This window comes from Miscanthus floridulus, chromosome 4, assembly GCF_019320115.1.
Source record: "Miscanthus floridulus cultivar M001 chromosome 4, ASM1932011v1, whole genome shotgun sequence".
Lineage (NCBI taxonomy): Eukaryota > Viridiplantae > Streptophyta > Magnoliopsida > Poales > Poaceae > Miscanthus > Miscanthus floridulus.
The window spans coordinates 114,024,411-114,045,947 of NC_089583.1; the positions used below are offsets into that span (position 1 = coordinate 114,024,411).

General features: G+C 46.1%; 2 protein-coding genes and 1 pseudogene across 2 annotated transcripts; 2 read left to right on the plus strand and 1 right to left on the minus strand.

Moving 5' to 3' along the window:
* Positions 1-1,074: 1,074 nt before the first annotated feature.
* LOC136552700 (F-box only protein 13-like) lies at positions 1,075-2,594 on the plus strand. Its single transcript, XM_066544263.1, has one exon. It carries the CDS (start codon positions 1,169-1,171, stop codon positions 2,408-2,410), a length of 1,242 nt encoding a protein of 413 aa, XP_066400360.1. The 5' UTR covers positions 1,075-1,168; the 3' UTR covers positions 2,411-2,594.
* A 3,261-nt stretch (positions 2,595-5,855) lies between these two features.
* Positions 5,856-10,978, minus strand: LOC136552701 (alanine aminotransferase 2-like). The gene is made up of 15 exons (XM_066544264.1): positions 10,615-10,978; positions 10,205-10,255; positions 9,846-9,896; positions 9,690-9,755; positions 9,539-9,600; positions 8,628-8,706; positions 8,445-8,549; positions 8,185-8,295; positions 7,769-7,906; positions 7,493-7,567; positions 7,260-7,380; positions 6,993-7,147; positions 6,841-6,915; positions 6,405-6,608; positions 5,856-6,297 (listed from the first exon to the last, which is right to left on the minus strand). Exons 1-15 carry the CDS (start codon positions 10,816-10,818, stop codon positions 6,181-6,183), a joined length of 1,614 nt encoding a protein of 537 aa, XP_066400361.1. The 5' UTR covers positions 10,819-10,978; the 3' UTR covers positions 5,856-6,180.
* Positions 10,979-11,961: 983 nt separating this feature from the next.
* Positions 11,962-16,492, plus strand: LOC136549125 (glycerophosphodiester phosphodiesterase GDPDL4-like; annotated as a pseudogene).
* Positions 16,493-21,537: the final 5,045 nt, after the last annotated feature.

Consider the following 21,537-nt stretch of genomic DNA (forward strand, 5'->3'; position numbering starts at 1 on the left):
GGCTCTTATGTGCTTACAAGATTGGTTGCGGAACAAGTACAAAAGTATGTCCATTCTCTTTTTTTGTAGTTTGATTCTCTTTACTTTGATTTTATCTAATTGCTGGTTTTTCTTTTTAGTTGACAACAAGGAAAAAGAAGCTGCCACCTTCTGGTCAGAAGCTGCCACCTTCTGGTCAGAAGCTGGGTCTACAGGAACTTGAACTTTGAGTAAAGCAAGTTTGTAATTGATGCTTCCCCTTAGAACATGTCTTGCTCTAAAAATTCTGATATCTGAACATGGCATATTGCCATTGCTACTCATGTCTGTCGTGAAAAACAGAAACTGTGTGTTTGCATTTGTTTGTTGTCTGGAGGTGAGTGAGACATTGCTGCTTCAACAGGAGGTAGGGTACTTACAAGATGGCTACACTCTTCTTCAGTGTTGCAGTGCATCACTTGTTCTAGACTCTTAATTTGCAGAAGATATTATTATATGCTATTATTTGTCTAATTTTATGTGCTCTGATTTTTATGTGTGTGAATAAATTATTGACGGGTACGGATGACTCGACGGATATGATTTACCTGGCTGGATATGGGTCTAGGAAAAATTCCCCACCCATAACAAGTATGGATATTCTGACGGTACTAAATTTTTATAACGATGATAAATCTGGAGTGACCATACCCGATGGAGATTTACCCATTGCCATCCTTAGGCTCAACGGCGGACCGAGACGGGGAACAAACGACCTGCAAAGGTGGTGCCTACGCTACACACGCTCGCTTGTGACGCGACGAGTCCACGGCTGCCTCGCCCATCACCACCACCACCACCTGCTCACGCCGGCCCAAAGCCGCTGCGCCTTTCTCTTTCCCTCCTCCCGTGCTCCGCATGTCAACGCGACGCGAACAAAAAGAGCCCCCCCCCCCCCCCCCCCCCCCCCCCCCCCCCCCCCCCCCCCCCCCGGTCCATCGCTGCCCTGCCACACAACGAAGGTTCGTTCCCACCACCGCCGCTCCTCCGCTCCCGCTCGTATAAAGCCAGCGCCCCTCGCAGGTCGCACCGCTACTCCTACTCCAACCTCCACTAGTGGCTCTTGCTTGGATTCCCTCCGGCCTCCGCTCCGGCTCTGCTGCCAAGCTCTTCTTGAGCCTCCTCCTGCCCGCCCGCCCTTGCGTCGGGCATGGCGGCCACGCTGGACGGAGCTGCCGGAGGCAAGAAGCGCAAGCGCGCGGCGCCCGGCCTCGCCGACCTCCACGACGACATGCTCGAGCGCGTGCTCGCGCGCCTCCCGCCGGCCAGCTACTTCCGCCTCCGTGGCGTCTCCCGCCGGTGGCGAGCCGCGGCGGAGTCCCGCACCTTCCGCGCCGCCTGCGCGCGCATCACGGCACGGGACCCATGGTTCCTCATGCTCGAGGACCCCGACCACCAGGACCAGGACCAGGACGAGCGGCGGCCGCGCCCCGCCGCCGTCTTCGACTCCGCCGAGCGCGCCTGGGCGCCGTGGCGTGGCGCGCCGGGGCCGCTGCAGCCGGTGGCCGCCGCGGGCGGGCTCGTGCTGTACCGCGACCCGGGCACGGGTGGCCTCACGGTGGTCAGCCCGCTCACGGGCGCGTCCCGCGCGCTCCCGCCGCCGCCGGCGCGCGCGGCGGGCGTGCTGCAGGCTGTCGCCATGTACGGCTCGCCGTACCGCGTGGTGCTCATCCTGGGCGAGCTCCCGGACCTGTCCACGGTGGTGTACGACTCGTCTACGAACGCGTGGGGCGACGAGGCGGCGCTGTCGCGGAAACCGGCCGAGGACGCCTCGTCCCGGGAGGAGCGCGTCGCGGAGGACGGCGACGACACGGTCTACTTCCTGAGCAAGTCCGGCGACGTCGTGGCCACCACCATGCAGCGGAGCGCGTCGCGGCAGTACTCGTCCGCCGTGGCTTGCCGCGACGGCGACGCCCTGATCTACTTCCTGAGCCGCTCGGGCACGGTGGTGGCCTGCGACGTGGCGCGCCGCGCGTTCGCGGAGCTGCCCCGGATCCTTCCCGCGTACCACGAGTACTCCATCGACGTGGTGGCGTGCGGCGGCGGCGCCTACGCGGTGGTGCTCTCGGAGTTCCTCGACGCGGCCAGCCTCCGCGTGTGGGAGTTCGCGGGCGGCGCGTGGCGGCAGGTGGCCGCGATGCCGCCGTCCATGTCGCACGCCTTCCGCGGCGCCAAGGCGGACGTGAACTGCGTCGGCCACGGCGCCCGCGTCATGGTCTGCGTCAGCTCCAGCTCCGCCGGCGGCGCCAGCGGCTGCTTCATGTGCGACGTCAGGACCAACCGGTGGGAGGAGCTCCCGCGGCGCGCCGGCGTGGACGTCGCGGACGAGGACGCCGTCACGAGCTTCGTGGCCGCGCTCTCGTTCGAGCCGAGAATGGAGGCTGCCGTCTGAGTCTCATCTCCTGGAGCCTCCGGCATTGCCGGTTTCTTTCCTGCTTAGCTTAGCAGTAGATTGTTTGGCGGCATCCCTTGTGCCTAGTGAGCGTGTGCGTAGTGTGATTCCATGATTGTTCGCGTGTGATTTGAGATGGTTTTGTCTTGTGAATCAAATCAACAGGCCTGTCCGTCCGTCGCTTCCATCATTCCATGCGTGTTGTGGCATTGTGCTGCGGATTCTGTCTGACCTCAGGCTGCTGTCGCTTCTTGAGCCTCCTGCCACTGGCACACCGAGCTCTCTCAATCAGTCAATTGAGAGCTCACTTTTCCTTCCTAAATTAGCAAATGCCAGATGCCAGTTGTGTGAGAAATGGATCCGGTTGATGATCCATCCTACTCCTAACCATCATGAATCGGCGGCTTACAATCACCAATGACAACGTATAGTGACCCTGCGAAGTTTGCAGAATCAGGAAGAGCAACGAGAGCAAGAACAAGTGCTAGACACCGGAGGCAAACGCACCAGGCCTGGCCGCCTGGCGGCCTGGCCTTCATCTCAACATCTCAGATCAGGTCATCAGGCACGCAGAGCTTCAAAAGCTTGGCCACCCTCGGCCCTGCAAGAAAGAAAAGAAGACCCCAGGGGAGTCGAAGAGCCGACGACGGTCTGGACTCTGGAGAAGCGGAGCACCAAGCAACAAACCAGCGGCGGTGCCTTTTCCTTTTTGCGCGCAAGTGCAAGGCCACCATGATGCGGTGCTCGCCCATGCAACAGCGAAAGCGCCCTTCGCTTTGCTTTGGAAGCGGTCTGCTCTGCTCTCCCACTGACGCCGCCCGGCCGGCCCCGTCTCGCCGAGAGACACGGCCTGTAAAGTCAGTCACGGGCACGAGCACAACACAATCCTTGTGGGGATATCGCCGTCTCATCTTGCTGTTCGTTCATGCTCGCCACTGCCTCCCTCTCTTTTACTCTGCTCCATGTGTTCTGTTTGGCCACGAGCCAAGCTCCCAGCTGCGGAGCTGCGTCGCGTTTGCTTTGCGTGGATCACTGTGAACTGATCTGTGGCCGTGCAATGCGAGTGCCTAGTGTGCATGTGCGTGGCTGCGCGCTGCGTGCTTTTCTTGTGGATTTTTTTGGTTGCTTTGTTTGCTTTGAGGCGTAGTAGTGGTGACTGGTGTGGGTGTGGGTGTGGGTGTGGATGGAGCTAGGGGCTGCTTTGGCAAGTGCAAACAAAGCTCGCCCAAAGCGTGCTTACGCCTTTAGTAGTTGCAGCCTCTCGCGGAGGCCTTTCTTTTCCCTGCCCCGTTTCCGTTCGGGCTTCTTTTAGCCAAGCGTTAGTTACTGCTGTGACCGGTGTAATCCTATGCTGGTGTCCCTGTGACACTTGCACTGACGGACCTACCACCAGCTTCTTTTACACTAGCATTGGTATATCCATACAAGCGATGCTGCCTGCTGCCATGGTGAGCTCTGAATTGTGCCGGATCACTGAATTCGCCATGCATGCGTCGTGCCTGAACTTGTGACTGCTTTGTGTTTGTGGGCAAAACGTGAAGGGGACAGGGAATCATGAGCTCGTGGATGCAATGCAATGGAAATATGATGGAATGGTTGACAATGCGGCGAGGGATTATATTTACTATCATTGCGCTTACATCTGGCAGCCACCGATGCCCGGGAGGGACAGCGAGCAACGCAAAAGCCACAATCCTCTCCTCTGGCGGGTCGCTACAAAGTCTAGAGCTAGCTTATATAGATCAGTTGGTAGAGGGTATTATAGATGTATGCCCAGACTATCCAGGTTCTAACTCATCGTCGAGTCAAATTTTGGTGCCTAGTCTCTTCTTATTGATATTGATATTGATATATTACTATAAAATGTCACCTAATCGTTCCAGTTTTTTTTACAAGTCTAAGCTCTGCGTGTTTAGCGTCGAGGGGATGGCTACTGGTGTGGTGACCCATTGTTTCCTACGGGTATGCTGAGAATTTTCTTTCCAGTGACTTCCTACGGTTCGTCAGTTAAACAAGTGGTCAATAAAAACACAGTGAATTGTAATGATGTGCGGCTAATCGTGAAGGATTTTCAGAAGCTAGATGCTTTGCTAAGCAGCACGAGTGCAGTACTGAAGCAGGCAAAGCTAATCCAGGCTGGGCTGAGGCGCTTTGGGCCCATCAGTGCAGGTGTCCGATGGACCACCTACACAAGGCTCTACTTAACCCTGGTATTGGACATATCCTGGCTGAAGCGAACATGCAATGCAATTGAAAACAATTTGCTCAAACTCTCTATGAAAGTGTTATTTTGTACAGAATCTCCACTCCATGCATTAGACTGTCTCCAATAACGCGACCCATCCCCAAAATTGCATCGTGCACAGTGTTTTGACCGCGAAAAACAAGCTCCAACGGAGTAGGCAAACACAGCACGCATTTTGCGTCGGAGGCGACGCGGAAGGCAAAAAAGCGTCCTTCCTCCGCGTCTTTGCGTCTTCGCCAGGCCCACCACCACGAGCACCACGAGGAAGGGGACGACCGGAGCTCAACACGGCGGCCTCGCGGCAGCTCCGCCTCGCCGCGGCCAGCATCGAGGGGGGCTCCACATCGCCGTCCCAGATCCGCGCCGCGCCCCCACCGCCGACCCGGATCTGGGGAGGGCCACCATGGCCGGGTGCCTTGCCTGCTCGCAGGCGCGAGATGAGAGAGGCGCGCTGCAGCACCGTCGCCATGTCCGCCGCCGCAGGAGGATGCGCGTCGCCGGTGCGGAGAGGAGCCGCCCGCCTTGGCTGCCTTGTCGGATCTGGACCCGCTCCCCTGCCGCCGGTGATGAGCAGCGTCGCGTGGGGGCGGAGGTGCTCGCTGGCGCTCGCCCAGCGCTCGCCGGAACGCCGGACGCGAGCTCCGCCGGGGGCGAGCTCCGTCGGGGAAGAAGGAGAGGGAGGGGGGCCAGATCCGGGCGCGGACGCGAGCTCCGCCGAGCCGCGGGCGCGAGCTCGGCCGGGCCGCGGGGGCGAGCTCCGCCGGACGCGAGCTCCGTTGGGGAAGAAGGAGAGGGAGGGGGGCCGGATCCGGGCGCGAGCTCGGCCGGGGGAGGAGGCCTCGTCCCCGCGCCGCGCTCCTGGGCGCGAGATCTGCCGGCGTCGGGGACAGCCCACGCGGCCGCGGGGTTGGACGGGGTGCTCGGGGCGGCGCTCCTGGGCGCGGCCGCGTGGATTTGGGTCTGCCTGTCTGTTGGAGCGGAGATATGCAGGTCGTGACGTTTTTTTACTGTAGACGACCTATAACAGCGAAATGGGTACCGTATTTGGGTCCCTCCGTTCGAGTCAGTCTATGGTAGTAGATGCAAGTTCGACACTCCTACTGGTGTCTTTACCTGTAGCAATGTCAAATGAGCAGAAGCAGAGCAGTCAGCTAGTCACCAAACAGATCACCTGGACAGTAAAGATTCTCCGCGACACAAGGCAGAATTTCAGGATGCACTGAGACATTTCAACTTGACCTCAAAATTCGGGTATGTTTGTACACATCAGGGCTCAGAACCTAGCCTAAATACACTTCTCACAAGGCAAACAGAAGCATGGAATTGCAGTGCCCGAGATTCTGTAAGGTTTCATAGGATCTGCCTGTAACAGAAGTTAGGATGGTGTTTGCCTGTAGCATCCATAGGACGATGAGGGGCGGTCACCAATTGACAACCTTATTATTTCAACAGAAAAATTACAGGATGCCCTCTGGCAGAAAACTAATGGTATACCAAGATTGAGATGGACGCCAGTGATGGATACTCAATCACGGAATTCATCCATAAACTTCTCGTGAAACTCCTTGAACCTAGATATTATTGCAGGTATTTTGTCCTCCTGCGGCAGTATCGTGCATCTGAAGTGCCATGTTCCAGGGACCTTCACAGTATCACAAAGTTAAAATCCAACAAAACGATGTCTCAGTACAAAGCTTAATGATGCTTTGAAACGACAAGGACTTTCACGAGACTTTTGAGATTACCAACCTGTCCAAAACCAGAACCAGGGACGACAACAATCCCAGTGGCTTCTAGTAGGCGTTTAGCATAGTATGCATCTGGGGCAGTGCCAGCTGCTTGGGCAGCTCCGATCGCCTTCTGGGGTAAATGAAGGCGTGGGAACAGATACATTGCACCTTCGGCTTTATTGCATGTAATACCTTCTAAACTATTGAATGCTTCTTCTAAAGCCTGTGACAAATAAGAATATGTAACAATAAGATGGTGCTTAAAATATTCAGGGCGAAAAATCTTTAAGTTGTTGCATATGTTAACGGACTACTCGACCAGGGGTAGCTTTTATTATTATTGATATTTTTGTATTAGGTCTCTAAACATGGAAGGGAAAAAGTAATACATTGAGACTTGCACTTTCAGCCTGGTACAATCAATCAATCTTAGAAGGGGCAGAAGTAGCACAAACCTTTGCACGCCGAGCCAATGATGAAAGGATATCATCCCTCTCTAACATGAAGGATTCAAAGGATTCATCCCCAGCCTGTGGAGGTACAAAATATCTTAGTTACTGCCATCATTGTTGTACTTAAGAGTGTCCTATAAGCATCCTACACTGACCTTTGGTGGGTTCATTACAAGGCTAGCAAGAATTTGCCCTGAAACATTGGAGCATAGATTTATTGATGCCACCTTGTAAATTTGTTCCCGTACTTCAGGACTGAATCCAGTTATCTCCATATAACCACCTCGTTTTCCACATTCTCCGTAGTAGCCTAGCAGCGGTGCAGCACAAAGAGTAAGTTTTACAAAAAAAAAAAAAAACTAGGAGAGGCAAACAGAATAGGACTATAGAGCATAGAACCACCTGAGTTTGATTTTGACTACCTTTAGAAACCGACTGGAATGATACCAAAGGAAGATCATCATCAGTGTATCCCAGTGATCGTGCAATTTTTTTGAATGAGTGGAATTGCTTATCTTCAACATATATATTTTCTTGGTAAACCTAGAGGGGATATGGATAAATAAATGGTGTTAGTAGACATACCATGTTTAAGTGTGTGAACAGCTCATGGGTATTGTTATGGTGAAAACCTCAAACACAAGTTCCGACTCACCTCATCTGCGAGAAGAACAAGTCCATCATTCTTGCAGAATTCGACAATTTTCTTTTGGTTTTCCTCAGCAAGAACCTACCAAGATCATAATTCTTGTAAAAAATGGGATAGGATGCCATTATTTGTCTTATAGGTAATTTTTTTTATCTTGGCACCTCGCATAATATTACATGATGTTAAAATTTTAATCCGCAATGCCTTATGAGGTATATTTTTCCTAATGAGAACCATGCAAGATCTGTCATTTTTGCATGTAACAAATAGACAAATAATTACCTGTCCTGTTGGATTTCCTGGATTTATGACAACAAGCGCCCTGACAGTGATGCCCTTAGATCGAGCCTCTTCCAGTTGTTTCTTCAGCTCATCAACCTCGAGTCCCCACCCTGCCTCTTCATCAAGAAAATAAGGAACCTGAAAGAAAATTTGTTCACAAATCAAATTGTCAGACATACAGATCATATTACTGCAGGTTTGCTATGTTAGTAGCATATAACAGCAGTCATACATACAAACCAATTTTGACTGGTGATGATCGATTCACTAATCATTATGAAATGACTTTTACTGAACTCAGTGAATTATATGAAAGATTTAACTCAAATTATTGCCTAAAACTGCAAGTTGAGATGACATTGATTTGATTCAACAAGCAATAACAAACAGCATAGAAGCATTGTCACAGAACATACAAGGGAACCACCGTGAAGAGCAATTGATGCAGAGTACAGTGGGTACTGTGGAATAGGGCAGAGAATGCCATCCTTCTCAGAACTTATCAACAACTGCATCATCATGTGCACCTAGTTGAAAAAAAAATCACACTATATCAGTAACAAGGGCAAGCTTTTGTCCATATGTACAGTCAGCCGATTACAGCTAGTCAGATGAATAAGCTCTTATTCCACATAAATGGACTACCACTGATCAAAACAAGATATATAGTACATACTGCTGGGCTTGCTCCATCTGTTAGGAAGATGTTATCTCCGCTTGCATGAAACCCATCACGGGCAGCAATTCCAGCAGCAATTTCATCACGTAAACCTTTCACACCCTGAAATAGAGAGCAACATGAGTGATCAAGCTCATCCAATCATAACAGCATTCATCCAAGAGTGCATTATATATGTACCTGACTATGGCTATATGCTCCTGTCGCTCTACCTGGTATCTTCTCTATAATTTGCCATGCTCTCTCTATAGCATCTGAACTGTATGAAAACATAAATATAAATCAACATTCTAGGCCCCAAAACAAATTGTATGTAGTTAGCCACCCACGTAGTACCTAAATGATCAGTTTAGTGACTAGGAAAGCTGTTTAAAACTAAATGTGTCAATATGCAAATGTTCCTACAGATTCAAAGGGTTTAAGAGAAAGCTCAAGTGCATGTGACAAGACACTATAGATGACAGTTTCTACAGATTCAAAGGGTTTGGAAATTTCAGAACTAACTTATACCTGCTCTAGAAATTGAGTTCTCATTTCTCATGAGCCACAACATCATGAGTGCACCACGACAGAAAAGGTTCCTAAAAGATTAAGCAACTAATTTTGTCCCCAAAACATGAGCAGGCAGATAAATGGTTATGCTGAGCAGTTACTAAACTTCTTATACTTGTCTCTTACATACTGACATAGCTCTAAAAACAGTTACAAATGACTGAGACAGAAAGTTGGTTCTTGTCATTTTAGATTATTACTAGGCGTGTGGCCTAGCATATAGTATTGAAGTCAACTAACCAATTTAGCATTGATTTAGGTACCGTTTAGTTCCACTTCATTTTGCAAAAATTTTCAAGATTTCCCGTCACATCGAATCTTTGGACGCATGCATGAAGCATTAAATATAAATAAAAAATAAAACTAATTACACAGTTTAGACGAAATTCACGAGACGAATCTTTTAAGCCTAATTAGACTATAATTGGACATTAATTGCCAAATAACAACGAAAGTGCTACAGTACCATTTCCCAAAAAAAATCGCCAACTAAACAAGGCCTTACTTGTGCTTATCTAATATTGAATTCTTGCATGTACCTGTACAAAGCATGAGTTTCACTTTTGTCCAGGAGAGCCGGATGATCACATAAAGAGAGAACCTGAAAAGCCAACATGAGCTAGTAAGCAACCATGAACATTCCATTGGTAGTTGCATCGAATAACCAAAATACAAGGAACAGAAACTCACTTCTCTGAAATAGGTAACTGGTTGTTGTCCAAGTGATTGGGGATTTCCAATATTACAGTAGAGTATCTGCCATTAAAATAAATAGATGTAACAAACTCCATTGACCATCGGAAACAATAAGTGCAGAGATGCAGTTCATGGGATCCAAATACAAACCTCGTCGAAAGGAAGTGATTCTGGATTTTTCTGCAATTCCTGTTGTAAATTCTGCAGAAGGAAATCAAGATCATAAACCGAGTCCAGCAGAGTCATATTAAAAACTATTCAAGATAGTGCAGTCCTCTTTCATATAAGAAACATAAGGTCATATCATGTCGGCATCAGCATATACACCATCAACTTCCACCCCAACCCTGGAATAAGTTCCTTGTTTCTCCCGACATGAAGTAGCATGGAGTAGCAGTCGATTTGTTTTTGAATTAAGACCGTGGGGTAGCAATAAACATCTCCAAGTTACTCGAGACAGCAAAATTTACTATCGATTATCATTTTTTCCAGTTTCATATTTGACGTACCTGAGCATGTGTAACAATCTCTCCCCGAACTGCATATTCACACTTCAAGACCTGAAGAAACATAACAAATCACATCCATTCAGGGTGATACAATTTGCAGGTTCAAGCAACGATGCATTGTAGAATTCGCATTACTACTGACCCCTCCCAATAGTGCTCAGAAGTAAGCTTTTTACTTCGATCTCTTACATGGACGGACACTGAACACCCAACAGTTTTTTTTTTATCAAAACTCCCAACAGTTACAGTACGAACAGAACAGAGCAACCCAACTAATAAAAGTAGCAACACGCTTTCAACACACTCTAACAGAGATCGAAACTTTCCATCGCCCCGCTAATCGATCACAGAACAGAGCAACCCAAACTAGCTAAACAGAGGAATCAAAGAAGGGAGCACACAAGCGGCACCTTGGGGTTGATGGTGTCGAGTGACACTGGCGGCGCGCCCGCGGCCGCCGTGGACATGGCGGCCGCCATCGCCGCCGCCCCCACCGGGTAGGCTGGATGACGCGGCGCCGGAGGGTGAGGCGACGGCGCTGCTGATCTGGACGCTGCGCCGCGCAGGGACGCGGCCACCGCGCGGCGCGCCCTGTCGGCTGCGAAGCGGCGCATGGCGGCAGCGGCGATGCGATGCGATGCGGCGCGGGCGATGCAGGGATGGCGACCGAAGACGGCGCTCAGGCGGGGGCGTGATGGCGTGATGCTGATAAGTGGGATTAGGGAGGAAGGCCAAGTGTGAATTTTCTATCTCACCGCGGCTTCCGTTTTTCCTATTTTGTTCGAGCGGGTTTTGCGTTCTCGGCAAGAAAGAAACGAGGCGCTCCCGGTTGAATTTTGCTTGACCAAAAAGACAAGGCGCGATCTACATTTGTCAGGCTTAAAAAGATTTATTTCTTGGAAAGAAGTACTAAAGATTCATTTTTTAGAAGAAGTGTATTTTTCATAGTAAATCTATATGGAGATATAAAGGATTTCTTAAAAAAAAAAAAAGACCATCTACACACATTTAACTATCATCACAAGTTCGATTTGTCATTTTTAATAAAAAAACTAGTTTTTTAGACTCCTAAGACTTTTGAAACCCTTTCAGTTTGAATAGTTTTGAAACACATGTGGCGCCACGTCAGTTCAGGAAGATCTAGACTTTATAAAAAATAATAGTATCTTTTCAAAAAAAAATATCCAAATATTTTCTAAAATAAATATGCATTTAAAAATACTAAAATCTGATTTAATATTAGTAAATTGATACGAAATTTTTGAACTTGGAAAAATATAAAACCAATTTCATATTTTCTCTAAAATAAAGCTCAATGCTTTTTCTGAACTAGGCACCATAATATAGAACTTATGAAGTTTGGTATCCGAGACCGCCCAAACCCTTTCTGCTCAATCATATCCTCTCGGTTCATGTGTAGACCAAAAGCAGTACAATAGCTAGGCCACGTTTAGTTCGGCCACCGAATCGGCGCCGCCGGATTCGGTGCGCACTGTAGCTACTGAAGCGTTTTGTTTTTATTTGATAATAATTGTCTCATTGTTGACTAATTAGACTCAAAACGTTCGTATCGTAAAATACAACTAAACTGTGCAATTAGTTTTTGATTTCGTCAACATATAGTACTCCATGCATGTAGCGCAAGTTTGATGTGACGGAGAATTTTCTTTTTGCATAGCGCCAAATTCTGAAATTCGAGTCAACTAAACATGGCCCTAATCGACAGACGACAAATTAAATAAAGCTCGATTCCCGAAATGACCAAAGGTAGTATAATAAGAGCCCGTTTGGAGAGGCTTCTCCCGGCGCTGGCCCCGGCACTGTAGCAGTACTGCTACAGTGATACTTGTTCTAGAATGTTCATTCAGGCCACCTCTCTTTCGCTGACGATTTAGGTGCTTTGTTTTCTAAGACCTTAGTAGCAATTTGGTTATTGCTTCTGCAAATTCCAGAATTCAGCTTCGGTTCTCTCCTGTCATGTGGGTTCAAGTTCAGATTTGTCTATGTCATTCATGAGTTGAAATGAACCTGGTATTTCATCAAAAAGAAAAAAATTCAACCTGGTAAAATTAATCGAGTGGTTATCTGAGCTGATATATATTCTCTGATGGGAAACCACGGCAACAATTATGAGCATCTGTTCTTTCTCCAGGCGCCGCTCCACTTGTGGTCGCCAAAGGTGGATTTTCGGGAGTGTTTCCAGATTCCAGCCAAGGTGCCTATTCTTTCGCGATGATCGCCAGTGCACCGGACACAGCCATGTGGTGTGACGTCCAACTAACAAAGGATGGTGTTGGAGTCTGCCTTCGGGATATAAGAAAAACTGCACCACTGTCGACCAAGCGTACCCCGCGAGGGAGCGGACCTATGCCATCGATGGCGTGCGCAAAACTGGATGGTTTGTTTTAGACTTCACCATTGCTGAGCTTCAGTCTGTTTTTCGTGAGTACAACGATACCACTGCAACTATTCCGTTTAAAGCGATTCCATCATTGCATTTTTTTTGTGCATAATCTCTGTACATCTCACTATCTTAGATGTGTAGTAAGTACAAACTAATTAATAGCTTGGAAAACACCAAATAGATGCACACGTGCCACTAGATGCACCGCCAAGTTTATGAGTCTTGAAAATCGTAACAGAATATCATGTTCTGTTTCGTTTTATTTTTGTTATATGTAACTAGTTTTACATTATGGACATCTTGAATTGTTTGCGTTGACATTATTACTACTATTATTTTTATCCTTGTTTGCTCAAAGCATTTCTACGATCATGTGCTTTTTATGGCCTACAAATTTATTTTAATGAAGTAAGCTATACTTCTTATCTTAACTGATTATCTACTTTATTGAGCAGTGACACAAGCAATTTGGTCTCGCACTGAGAGATTCGACGGCATCTATCCTATCGTCAGTGTTACTGACTTTCGGTCCCTTGTCATGCCATCTCCTGTTTGGTTGAATGTACAGGTTGAATTATTATTTTTGGAACTTAACAAGAATTTACTGTTGCTAGTGTTATACTACCTTCAAAAGCTAATTTTGTTTCCATATGTATAGCATGACATCTTCTACAAACAACGTGGTTTGGACATGAGGAACTACATACTTTCAATCAAAAAGCGTGTATCCATGGATTATATCTCATCACCTGAACTGGGCTTCCTCAAAAATATATCTGGAAGAGTTGGTCGCAAAACAAAGCTTGTGTTTAGATTTCTTGATAAAGCCCTCTTAGATCATTCTATAAACCAAACATATGGTTCACTGTCAAGTAACCTAAAGTTTATTAAGTCTATTGCATCTGGCATAATAGTCCCTAAGAGTTACATTTGGCCGGTGACAAAGGATAACTATCTACTGCCATCCACATCAATTGTCTCAGAAGCCCACAATGCAGGGCTAGAAATATATGCCTCTGATTTTGCCAATGATAGAATTATTCCCTATAACTACAGCTATGATCCGTTGGCAGAATACCTGAACTTTATCAATGATGGTGGCTTCTCTGTTGATGGTGTATTGTCAGAGCACCCAATTACTGCATCAGAGGCAATTGGTAAGCTACTAAGTTTTGCATTAGTACATGTTAAAGATCCAGCTACTCTATTGTTATCGATTCCCACCTTTTCAGCCTATGAACTACGTCCTCTGTTCTCCTATGAACAATATTTTGGATTTTCACGTTTACTAAGTAAAAGGCATAATATTACAATCCTCCATTGGAACTTGTCTTCTAACGCCTCATGTTGATATTAGATTGTTTTGTTCCCTCATCCCCCATTTAGTCTTATAGTGTTCACTGTCCAATGATGAAATATTTTATTATTGTAGGGTTTAAAATAACTTTACCGTATTTTAAGATATGTCTGTGCCCATCGCAGAAACATAGTGTGATGTTTAGTTGTTTTTATGAACAAATAAGTGACATATATTTTTAATGCATTTGAATCTCCTTATCTGCAGGTTGTTTTACCAAACTGAATTCAAATAAGAATGATCATGGTACGTATCGTATGGGAGTAAGGCCTACTTAGTAATTGTACCGTGATGGTTGGATGTCTTCTATTTCTATTCAGTTTAATTATTTGTAGTTCTTTTTTGCAGGGGAACCCTTAGTTATCTCACATAATGGTGCTAGTGGAGACTACCCGGACTGTACAGACCTGGCCTACCACAGTGCAATTGATGATGGCGCAGATTTCATTGATTGTCCTGTTCAAGTGACAAGTGACGGAATTCTTATGTGCATGAGTTCCATTAACCTGCTTGACACCACGAATGTTCAGAGAACAACTTACACCTCCCTTGTTTCTGTTGTTCGGGAAATTCAGCCTCAACCAGGAATCTTCACATTCAACCTCACTTGGGCCGATATTAACAGTAATGCTTTAAAACGTGAGTTTGTTTTGTAGCATTATAACATTACAAATACATGAATAGCTCACAAAAGGCACAAACTTATAATTAGCCTTTTGACTGGCCCTTTATATACAGCCAAAATATCTTCCCCAGTAAGTGGTTATTCTCTTGTAAGGAACCCAAGGTACACAAATCAAGGAAAGTTTTTGAAGTTATTTGACTTTCTAGCAATCGCAATGGATAAGGACTTGTCTGGTGTCATGATCATCATTGAGGTGATACTTTCGCGCGAAGTTTTGCTTATTTGTTATGATCTCAAAGAATTGAACTTTCCACCTGATTTTTGTCTCTCTATTATGAATTTGTGATACCTGCCCATTTCGTTCAAAAAAAGTATGACTATGTCACGAGCAAAAGTTCACCAGATAGTTAACCTCTCAATATGTTGATGCATAATCTACATAATCTGTTTTATGAAAGAGCCCATCATCTGTTTTATATTGACAAATGATAAAATTTGCTAACCGGTTGTCATCTCGATGAGTTCTGCTACAGTTACTAGTATAGACATTGCTTGTATAAACCTCTGCAGAGATTGTATTTTTCCCTTGTGCCTTTCCAAATATTCTACTCGTCTTTCCAGAAGTCAAATGTTATCTTAATAAATGGAATTCTTCCTTCATTGATCAATCTATCTTTTGTACTACAGAATGCCGTGTTTTTAGTAAATTCATTGGGAATTGACATTGTTGATTATCTAACCACTGCCTTAAGTGCTGCTGGCTTCAGTAATCATCCTACCAAGGAAGTTCTCATCCAGTCAAAAGATAGTGCTGTCCTTGACAAATTGAAGCAGCAGAAAACAAAATGCAAGCTTGTTTACACTCTACCCTCAGGCATCGGGGATGCTTCTAATTCCTCATTGAAAGACATTAAGAAGTTTGCTGAAGCTGTAGTTGTGGACAGCAAATCTGTTTTTACTCTAAGTTCTGACTTTATCATAAGACAGCAGTCTTGTGCAAGATATGCAGTCAGCGGGGCTAGCTTTGTATGCAGAGGTGTTCCGGAATGAGTTTGTAGCACAACCGGTTGGATTTCTTCGGAGATGAAACTGTGGAAATCAATTACTATGTTCAATCATTTAATCTATCAGGCATCATAACTGATTTCCCGAAGACAGTAAGAAAATACAAAAGTAAGTCAAGTCTCATTTGCCATGTCATATGTGCATATAGTTCACTGTCTTGCAGTGTTTTATTTTCTTCCCGGCTGTCTTCAGTAGTGATGGTACAAGTTTCATGGGTATGAGTTGGGGAGTGCTTCCAGGCCTCGTGTTGTAATATACTAAAATTCATTATTGTATATTTCATCTTAATGCACAACTCTCCTGTGTATTCTCAGGAAAAGAAAAAACATCTACATATAGTGGGACATCATTTTGCTGCATTAACAGCGTATGATGGAAAATAGCATGGGAACATGGCTAGTGGTGTTTAGGTCATCTTTCAAGTTTTCGCAATGATGGTGTCATTTCTCAACTGCACAGTTTCATGTAACTGTATTTAATTAGTAGTTGCAGCATTTATGTTCAATTTTCTGACAGCTGCATACTCTTGTATTGGCAGAAAACACTTGTACAGTTCTGGGAAAGGATATGCCCAGCTACATGCAGCCTCCTCAGGCAGGCTCCCTTGCACAGTTTCTCCAAACCTTCAAAACCCAGCCGCCATCTCTGCCACCAATGCCAACACTGAATTCTTCAAGCGTGGAGGAGCCACCTCTTCCTACTGTTGCGTCAAGAGGTGTATCTGATGGTAGTTCCTCAGGGGGCACCAGAACTCCTGTCACACCTTCTGATGCTCACACGGCTACTATGAGTGCTGGCATGCTACTTGTGATGGTTTTCACAGCTCTGCTGATCTGAGAAGACACATGAGACTGTATAGTAGACGACTGAAGCTAATCTATCTCCCTTCGATTCGGGCAAGCTTTGACCGGTGATCTGGTACTAGCACACACTTGTTTTCTTGTTGGACTTTGTTGTAGTACTTCTAAATAAGTGTGAGTCGTTCATTTAATAGGTCGAATTGTCGGAAGGCTACGATCACTTATTACTTCCCAAATATATGTTTATTTAACTACTTTATTTTGGAAAATAGAATTAATAAAGGAAGTTTTAGATATAAAAATATTTTTCTAGATCTAATTGATGCTTTTAGATTTTTTTTCTAGATCTGATCGATGCATGTGTAATCTATTAGATGTAGTAATTTAATTACATAAGGCCCCTTTGAAATGCATGAATTTTACAGGAATTTTACAGGAACCCGTTCATTTTCGCTGGAAAAATGCAGGAAACAGGAATTCTCCCGCAATCCAAAGGGGGCTTAATATTTTAAAAAATAGGATAAATATAAGAGATTTTTTAGATATAAAAATCTTTTTTTTTTCTAGATCTGATTGATACATGTGGATGTAGTAAATCTTTTTATTTTAACTTTGGATATAATATAATTTAATTAGTATAAACTATCTTTTTTTTTATGTAAGTCACCCATGCTGCACATAGGTGCCCAACGTGCGTATGTGCCCAGTGCAAAGAACATAAAACTTTACTCCGTCGGTCCCAAATTAATTGTCGTTTTTAATTTCCGTGCTGTAAATTTAACTCGATTTATAGAAAATATGTGCAATATTTGTATCTCCAAATAAATTTGTTAAAAAACTAGATTCAAATATCTTTTCGATAATACTAATTATGTAACATAAATATTAATATTTTTAATAATATATTTAGTGAAAGTTATTTCTCGGAAAACGAAAATAATAGTTATTTTGGGACGGAGGGAGTAAATCCGTACATGAAATTTTGCCTAGGCACTTTACGTGCTCAGTGTACGTTTTTTTTAAGATAAAGAAATATAACAACGGAAGTGCTAGCGCGTCTGGATGCCTGCGCTGCACTCCGTTTCATGTGCGTGCGCCTGCACTCGATGCCCCGTGCTTGCGCCAGCACGGCTTTGCCCGCGCCTGTGTTTTCGCGTGCTCATGCGGGGCCTGCGCCCCCCGGACGTCGCCCATACCATTTCCCACGCGCATCCTATGCGCGACACCCGATCTACTTTTGAAACATCCAGATGTAACAACTGCAACATACGTCTAAAGACAGGTGAAACACTTAAACATGCTTTTTGAAACACTTGCAAAAAAACACATAAAGAAATACTTGAAAACCATGGCAAACATACGCATAATCTATTTAAAACACGTGCAACGTACAGATAAACACACTTGCAACATGCGTCTGAAACACAGATGAAACATTGGGGACAGAAGCTTACAACATATGTGTACAGACATTGTAACATATGCAACATCTCGATCTATTTTTGCAACATCCATTTAAAACAGTTATAACATATCTCTAAAATATTTGAAACACTTAAAATAAGTGCTTGCAACATGTGTTTTTAAGCGCAACATCTGCTTATTGTTTTGACAAATGTAGGCGTCGAAGTGAAGCTTGATGCCGCGGAGCAGGACCGTACATTAGCAGGTGTAAAGTGTGCGACTGTTTGGAGCCTCCAAAATTATAGAGCCTCCAAATTTACACATGACACCAAGTAGTAAGACATAGCAATTAATTAACAGCCAGGCCTGTAATCAATAATTTGTTAATTGGAGTTGGCCCAACGTAAGGCCCATGGCCATCCGCCATGCCTAGCCCACCAGACTGCTTGGGTAACTCCTTGGTTTCCCCACATGAACAGATTGGCCGGCGCCGCTGCTAGACGTTGGCAGTTCGGCACCGCAGCGACCGCGCAACCATTGCCAAGACGCCAAGCCGTCATCCGCCGAGAGCCAACACGTCGGCAGCTCGGTACGCACACGCCTTTCATCCCCAATTGTTTACGATTGTACCTTAAAAAGCAAATTGGTCGACTCAAGAGCTTCTCCAGGGACGTGTGCTGAAAAAGGTTGACTCTCTACTTATTCGTGAGCCCTCCAAATAGCCTCGTGCTAAGTCGGTTCTACCATGGCATAGCAGGCGGTTGGTGGCTCAAAGCCTCTCTCGAGTACCTGCTTCCAAGCGAGGTGAGGTGTTGATCATGCAACGTATGGAGTACACCAAGGGTCCATCAGCGCCACCCGCATCGGAGCTGGAGGCCTTTGACCGACGACAACCTAGCTGCATCCAATGTCAAAGCATTGGACGCGCTCTTCTCGGACGGTGGAAAGGGCTCATCTAGGCAGCCACGAAGGAGCAAGCCACCTCCTAGGTCGCACCGCTGCATCGGTCTTGATTGTTTTCCATTTTATGTAATATCAAAACTAGAGCTATTTCGCTAGGATGGTCTAGCTACGGCTGTTTTAGGTCGACCTCCTTCGGCGCTCGATAGAAGCACATTGCCTGTATGTTTAAACTCTTCTACTTAATTCAATGATACGCAAATCTTTTGCGTATTCGAGAGAAAAAAAAGAAAATTGGTGTAAAAATTTGCATTATAATCAGGGAATATCAGAGGAGATTTGCATCATGTCTTCTAGAAATAGGAGGTTTTATTCTGGTCATGAAAAACGTAAGAAGAAACAGAGATTATAAGCTGCAGGCTGCAGCTCAAAGTCAAAGGCATGCTCTTGATAGATATGTTGTCAAAGAATCTCAGTTTAATTCTCAAAATCTAACTCCTGATGCTAATGTTGGCTGAGGGTCATGTTGAAGATGGTAGCAACACAGTAGAATGATGCTTTTCAGTAGAACATAAGGTTAGTTTGTTGCTTAAGTACTTTTTTTTATTGTTTTAGCATCAAGATTTAATATGTTCTAAGTACCGTAAGAACAACGTATATTTGAAGCTTTGTAATGAAGTAAAGTATGCTTTTGTTATATTATTTTCTTATAAATTTTAGGACCACATCCTCGTGTTTCGTTCAGGGTCTTACAATCGTAGGTATGGGCCTGCCGCAGACTGGCGCAGGGAGGGGATGCCAACGGGTGGGCTGCTGCGTGGCTCCCGGCGATAGGGCGGGCAGGGTGTAGTCCCCCGCGCCGAGGCGCCGCCGCGGTGGAGGTGGCTCCTCGGCGCGGTCCATGCTCTCCCGGCGTAGGGTCGAGTGCATCACCGCGGAGCAGGCCACCGCGATTAGCACCCACACGGTCGCTCTGAATTTTTTAAAATTTTAACACTTTTTGGAAACTAATTTTAAATCTAACACGGTCGTCTTTTAAAAAAAACTAACACTTTTGGTTGCGCCTATTTCCCTGACGCGGCCAAATGCATGTGCCACGCCATGCATGGTGGCGCGGCAGAGGGCTGACGTGGCGGCGATCGGAATCGCTGACCGCTGACGGGTAGGGCTTGTCGCGCCACCGATCTTGGCGCGACAGAGCCGAATAAAACCACCGCCGCGTCCCGCGTCCGCCAGTGGCCGAGCAGGCGTCGTTGCCCGAGCAGCGCAGCAAGGCCTCCTGGCCGCCGCACCCACGTCCGGCCACGCCAGCCCACCGAGCACGCCGGCCGCCGCGGCCATGTCCGCCTGTGCTAGCCAGCCCACCCGCGCCAGCTAGCCCGCTGCCGAGCACGGCATGGCCGCCGCGCCCGCACGCCGGCGCGCCACCCCCTCCGGCCACGCACGGCGGCTACCCGCCGAGGCCTGCGCCCACGCCTCCCGGCCCGATCTAGCGCGCTGCAGCAAGGTACTCCCCTAATATAGTTAGTATAGTTAATAAAGTTAGTAAAATTATTAAAGTATAGTTAGTAAAGTTAGTTAGTTTAGTTAGTATTGGTAATATAGTAAGTTAGTATAGGTAGTAAAGTTAGATAGTTTAGCTAGTACAATTATTGAGTCTAGTTATACATTGAATTTAGTCTAATTAGTTGTTATAGTTAGCCTTGTATAGATGTTAATATTAGATTAGTTAGTATAGTTATAGTTAGAATATGTATTAATATAACTATAGACATTACGTACGACGATTTCGACGACTTGATGAAGTTTCTTGAAATGCTTTTGCAGATGGATTGTTGTGTTAGAGTTTTGTATAGAGAAAGTGTTAGAAAAGAAGATGGTATGTTTAAGGATATGGAAGAAGAATTGGAATGGTTTGATGAACCTCCTAGCTTCAACGACCTTTGTGTCCGTTTGAATACAAAGTTTGGCGGTGATTTCACACTGAAGGGGAGGTTTGATACTGGGAAGACTAGGGCACACTATGTCCTCATGCCCTTGCGCTGTATTCGAGATAATTTCACCCGATTACGTTCGTTTTAGAAATTTTGAACGCATGATACAAACAGATGTGATCACTTAAGATCGATCATAGGTAATCTGAGTATATGATACATGGGTACAATACATCAGTAGTTCAAATGGAATATAAGACAACACAATAGAATTTTTACTACATAGCTACATTGATCATTAATAAAGCATGGAACTAACAGACGGCGCAATAAAAAACCCTCAGTCAGAAACATACTGAGTAAGCAACTCGTCGTCCGAGTACCAATCCTCAACCACAACCCTGTTGCTGTGGCTAGGCTCACCTGCATTGCCTGATCTGCCTTTCGCCTGTAGTAAGCGGCCTCCGCTTCATCTGTGGCCTCTGCGGCCTGAGTGAAGAACGCATCGTCATCCTCCTCCGCCTGCAAGCCCGCCTCTGCTAGAGCGATGAGCTCGCTTAGTCTGCCAGTGTCGTCCTCAGCGTTCTCCGCCTGCAAGCCCACCTCTGCTAGAGCAATGAGCTCACTCAGTCTACCAGTGTTTTCTTCAACCTCATCCACCTATAAGCCCACCTCTGCTAGAGCGATGAGCTCGCTAAGTCTGGCAGTGTCATCCTCATCCTCGTTCCCCTCATCAGACAACACAACCAATGATTCAATGGTGCGACCAGCTCGCTTTCTGTGCTCATCTAACTTCTTTTCCTCGTACCTTGCACGAGCCACCTCTGTAACATGGTCCTCGCTG